At 36.2% G+C, this 4,803-nt stretch overlaps 1 protein-coding gene across 1 annotated transcript; it reads right to left on the bottom strand.

Annotated features, from left to right (window-relative positions):
- Positions 1-648: 648 nt before the first annotated feature.
- Positions 649-2,658, bottom strand: LOC147522460 (uncharacterized). The gene is made up of 3 exons (XM_086593579.1): positions 2,433-2,658; positions 1,858-1,989; positions 649-1,110 (listed from the first exon to the last, which is right to left on the bottom strand). The coding sequence occupies exons 1-3, from the start codon at positions 2,515-2,517 to the stop codon at positions 875-877; spliced, it is 453 nt and encodes a 150-aa protein (XP_086449705.1). The 5' UTR covers positions 2,518-2,658; the 3' UTR covers positions 649-874.
- Between the last annotated feature and the right edge of the window lie 2,145 nt (positions 2,659-4,803).

Raw genomic sequence — 4,803 nt, forward strand, 5'->3', positions numbered from 1 at the left:
TATATTTTGTAACAACCCATATCTGAGTGCTTATATTTTACATATTTAATTTTATGTCATTCATTTCAATGCTGAAATTTATATATTCCGAAAAGTATCATCAGAAATTCAGAATGACAATGACATCAGTCTTGCAAGTAATTCCTGGAGGTTTGCTAGCGGCCCACCAAAAAAGTGGCTTGTTAACTTTTTCTACAAGTTTTTTTTACACAATCCGAAAATATACCAAAAACCAACTCAGTGAAGTAACTCACTGACTTTTCCTCCACACCCAGCACATACCCTACTCACCAGTCACTACAAAAACAAAATTAAGAATCAAAGTCAATAAATTGTTTGTTTTGGCAACCAATCTTCCATCACAAAATTAAGTTTGGGTGTTGAAGAGGAGTGGAAAGGTTGGAGAAGACGACTGTGAAATCTCGTCCGATCTATTTTATTTTCTTGTCTTTACCAATTTATTCTTGGCAGTAGCTTTAATTACTTAAAACACCAACCTTTTGGTGCCCAGTTTTTTCTTTTTTGGTATTTAAGTTGGGTAGGATGGTTCATTCTACGGTTCTACGTACCCCAGAATGGGCAGGACGCTAGCAATCCTCTCTTCATATATAAACTGGTTCTTGTAGGAACGAATAAAAACATATAAAATTCAACGGAATTTAAGTCGCACTCCAGGTAGATGCACGATCATATATATAACGGTTCATTTGCATAAATTACAACCGTAAAAGCATAAGCAACATATTATGAGCTCAAACTAATGACGCTCGACCCTTGCTGCAACTGCTGTTATTCGAGCAAACTCGGCATATATACGCTACACAGTGAGTTTATTTATACCACACTAGGGACACATGCATTAACTGCAGTGTTTCTAGTTATGGGGTTTGGTTTCGGATACAACGTCCATAGCTTCTCCAGCGTAATTGCAGCAACGGCAACAACCATAACCGCCACGGCCTCCTCCATAGCCGCCGCCACGGCCTCCTCCATAACCGCCGCCTCCACCACGACCTCCTCCATAACCGCCGCCTCCTCCATAACCGCCGCCTCCACCATAGCCTCCACCACGGCCTCCATACTTAGCATCCCCAAAACTCACACTGTCCTCTGCAAACAAAATAGCACGGGAATTTTGTTAATATATCATTGCATTGCGTAATATGAAGTCGTGAAGAGATCTTGTATTTATTATTACTGTGAAGGAATTTTGAGAATAAACATATAACTAAGGTACTTCTAGTAGAAGGTGGACATATTAGGACTGCTAGGTCGCCAACGCACTTTGTCCCACTGCACAGACCCCAGTGAGGTATGTATATGGTACATATGTATGTACTATGTATGCAAATGATCAAGTCTCGCGCGGTCAGTCACCACAGTGCAGTACATCTTGCAACTATAACTCTTAACACTAGAATGCATTTGTCCTCAGCAAGGTAGGGTATGTACAATGTACGCAGCTCAAGTCAGTAAGTCACTACTGTGCAGTGTTGCAACTCTTAACAAGATTGCTATTCCTCCTAGATATATATTTTTTAACTTCATGGAAAAATCATTTCATTTTTTTATTTTTATTTTTTTATAAATTTTTTTGAAATGGTAATTTCAAAAATACGATACACAGAAAACATTATTATGAACTAGCAGTAGATGCATCGAGTTGTTCTTATGAACTAGAGTAGTTTTTAGTGAAGCTTCCTCTTATGGAAGGGTTGTATGTTTCTTTTGTAATCGAACTCCCTCTAATAATCCTACTCTTAGGGAGGTTGTAAGTGTCATGGTTAATTTGATTTAATGAAACAGGTAACGGGTCATGAGTCAACCACCAAACTTATTCAAAATAATCGGACTCACTAGCTTGAGCAGTTTGACCCTCAGTAGCCTCTCCAGCGTAACTGCAGCGACGGCAACAGCCATAACCGCACCCACCACCGCCTCCTCCTCCGTACTTAACATCCTCAAAGCTCTCCTTGTTCTCCTTGTTCTCTGCAAACGAAATAGCAGGGAAGTTGTCAGTGTCTACGATTGTATATATTGCTTAATATAAAATCTTTAACGGATAATGTATGTACTGTGATGAATTTCGAGAATGAATATATATAACTTAATTAAGAATTTAAGAGTTACTACATAGTACATACTACTAGAAGGTGAACATTTCAGGTATGCTAGGAGCCTAAGAGCTAGGCAATGCTAGCAAATAGGCCGCGAAGCACTTTGTCATTCAGTGAGTCAGTGAGGCATGTACGTACTGTATTACTGTGTACGCAACTCAAGCCACTACTGTGTTGCAAATGTATCTAACAGCTATATTGCTAGCGTTTCTCGTAGACGTACATATTTAACATTATGGAAATTTTAAAAACTTGGTACAAGAAAGACGGTAATTAGTTTAATTAATATATCACGTATATAATAATCAGACTCACTATCTTGAGCCTCAGCTGCTGAAGAAACCAGAAGAACAACAACTAGAAGGAATCCTATAACAAAAAGGGCTTTTAAATGAGACATTTTTCTTGAAATGTGAAAGACAACAGACACTTTAAATGATGAGAAAAGTATGTGTAGTGTGCTCCTAATTTATAGAGAGCTGAGTATGGAATGAATGACTCATAACCATGTGATGATATGAGGATGTTGAAATTAATTTATCATCCACTTGTGATTTTGTGAAATATAATTTATATCTTGTGGGTCTCCCATGCAAACTACATGCAGAGCTTATCCGAAGTCAAGACCATAAGACAAAAATAATGCATGTGCGTGATAATCTGGACCGCATGATTAAGTAGTGAAGTTACAATTGTCAATGCCATGATCAGATCGATATATTGAAATGGATTCTGATTGAATAGGACATGGTTATATCTTGCCGACATCCTGATCAATTGAAGTAATTTCATGATTTTGTTTATAAGAAAAATGTCAGTAGAAGCCTTGGGTTGACGCAGCCCTCAAGCATTATCGGAAAAACAAAGACGCGGCCTTCAACTCCTCTGCCTTCATTACTTAACATATGTGTATGTGAGAAAATGGGATACTTGTCTAACCTGTGTGATAATGAGAGAGGAGAGTGAGAAATAATAATCGAACCAGAAAAGAAATAGATAGAGAATACGAAGAAATAATGTAGATGAGAGGATTACTTAGTCCTGATAAGGAGAGATCATTCTCTCTAAATTTTGGAGAGATCAAGGCAAATAGCCATTGGATGGAGAAATTCTTTCTTGAAATTTGCATAGCCCACAACGGCCATATGATTATATTATCCAACGGCCGATATAAAATGCACACTAAATTTAGAGAGAATGATCTCTCCTTACCATTTGCATTACTTTATTAGTTTTGTTTCCATTACTTTATTAGTTTTGTCTTTTTGTGAAAACAATTTAGCCGGTTTTCAGTTTTACCTTGGGTACATGGCAACAAACAAAAATCGAGGAGGAGTTGCTTCCCGTGGGTTATGTACGTATTATTTAAACAGTCCTGAAATTTAATTCAGTTTCCTTTCTGATCCCGAAAGAACAAGAGAGGGAGAATTTGAGGCCCTTCATTATGGTATGCTAACAACCAACCACTTCGTTGGCTGCTTTTGGCCGCCATCTATCATTGTTGTTAGGTAGGGTTCGACATATCCGTGCCTCACATTTTTAGTTATAACCAAAGCTAATTTACATATATCCCAAGTCATATAGTTTGCACGTGTTTAGTAATTTGGTTTTAGGTAGCTAGATGGATATTGGAAAATTCGAAACCAATTTTTTGAAAAATTGGATATTATTATAAAATTTTAGATATCGAATATACAATATATCCGATCTGAAAAACTAATATTTATTATGAATTATTTATTTATTTATTTTTATAGTAGAAAATATTGTATAAAATAATAAACTAATTATATAAAATTATAATAACAAAAAAGTAGTACTAAAATGAAAAAATATATTTATTTAGACCATATGTTTTATAATAATAAAATAAATTAATCAAAGCAAATTAAACTTTAATTAATAATATTTTTCAGATGGGACGGGATATACGTTATCGGATATCTAATTTGGATATCAAAAACCGGATTCATTCACATGTAAGTTTATCGAAAAGAGACGTGTTTGGTTCACACCAATCAATCAATATCAATTCTTGAAACAATAGTCAAATGTGGTCATGATGCGAGTGATACTAAAACTATCCCTATACGACTGCAAATGCTAGGTTCAACAATTGTTTCTCTAGTCGAATATACCCAAATAGCCCTGGAGGGACTTAGGTAGGGGCCAATTGAATACCATCCTACCTACATTAATATCCATTCCTCCAAAATGCTCACAGTGAGCCACATCAACAAATTTTTAAAAAAAATCCATATTTTCAGAATATTTATTTTCCTTCTTACGAAAAATACCCTTAAAATTGGTCTATTTTGTAATTTATAGAAATCTATTAGGTCTTTTCACATGTGGTGAGAAAAAAAAACCAAAAATACGCCTCATTTGAATTGTATGCTGGGGGTAAGGAAGTAATTAACAATCCAAAAAAGAAACCCAAGTTGTCGTCAAACACCCAAACTCTCTCAAATCTCCAAATCAAGAAAAAATCACTTGATTCTTCTCGGAACTCTCCATAGCGGGGATAGGCCGTCATTCGTAATCTCAAGGCAAAGCCTCTGTATTTTGGAAATCGCAGAGCTGGGAAAACTGATCGGCATCAGTTTGTTTGTCTCATACTGTTGCAGAGGGATGAAATTAACAAATGGCGTTCTTGCTAGGAATGTAGAGTTCTCACAGCTGGTCA

Source organism: Coptis chinensis, chromosome 1, assembly GCF_015680905.1.
Source record: "Coptis chinensis isolate HL-2020 chromosome 1, ASM1568090v1, whole genome shotgun sequence".
In the NCBI taxonomy this organism is placed as follows: Eukaryota; Viridiplantae; Streptophyta; class Magnoliopsida; order Ranunculales; family Ranunculaceae; genus Coptis; species Coptis chinensis.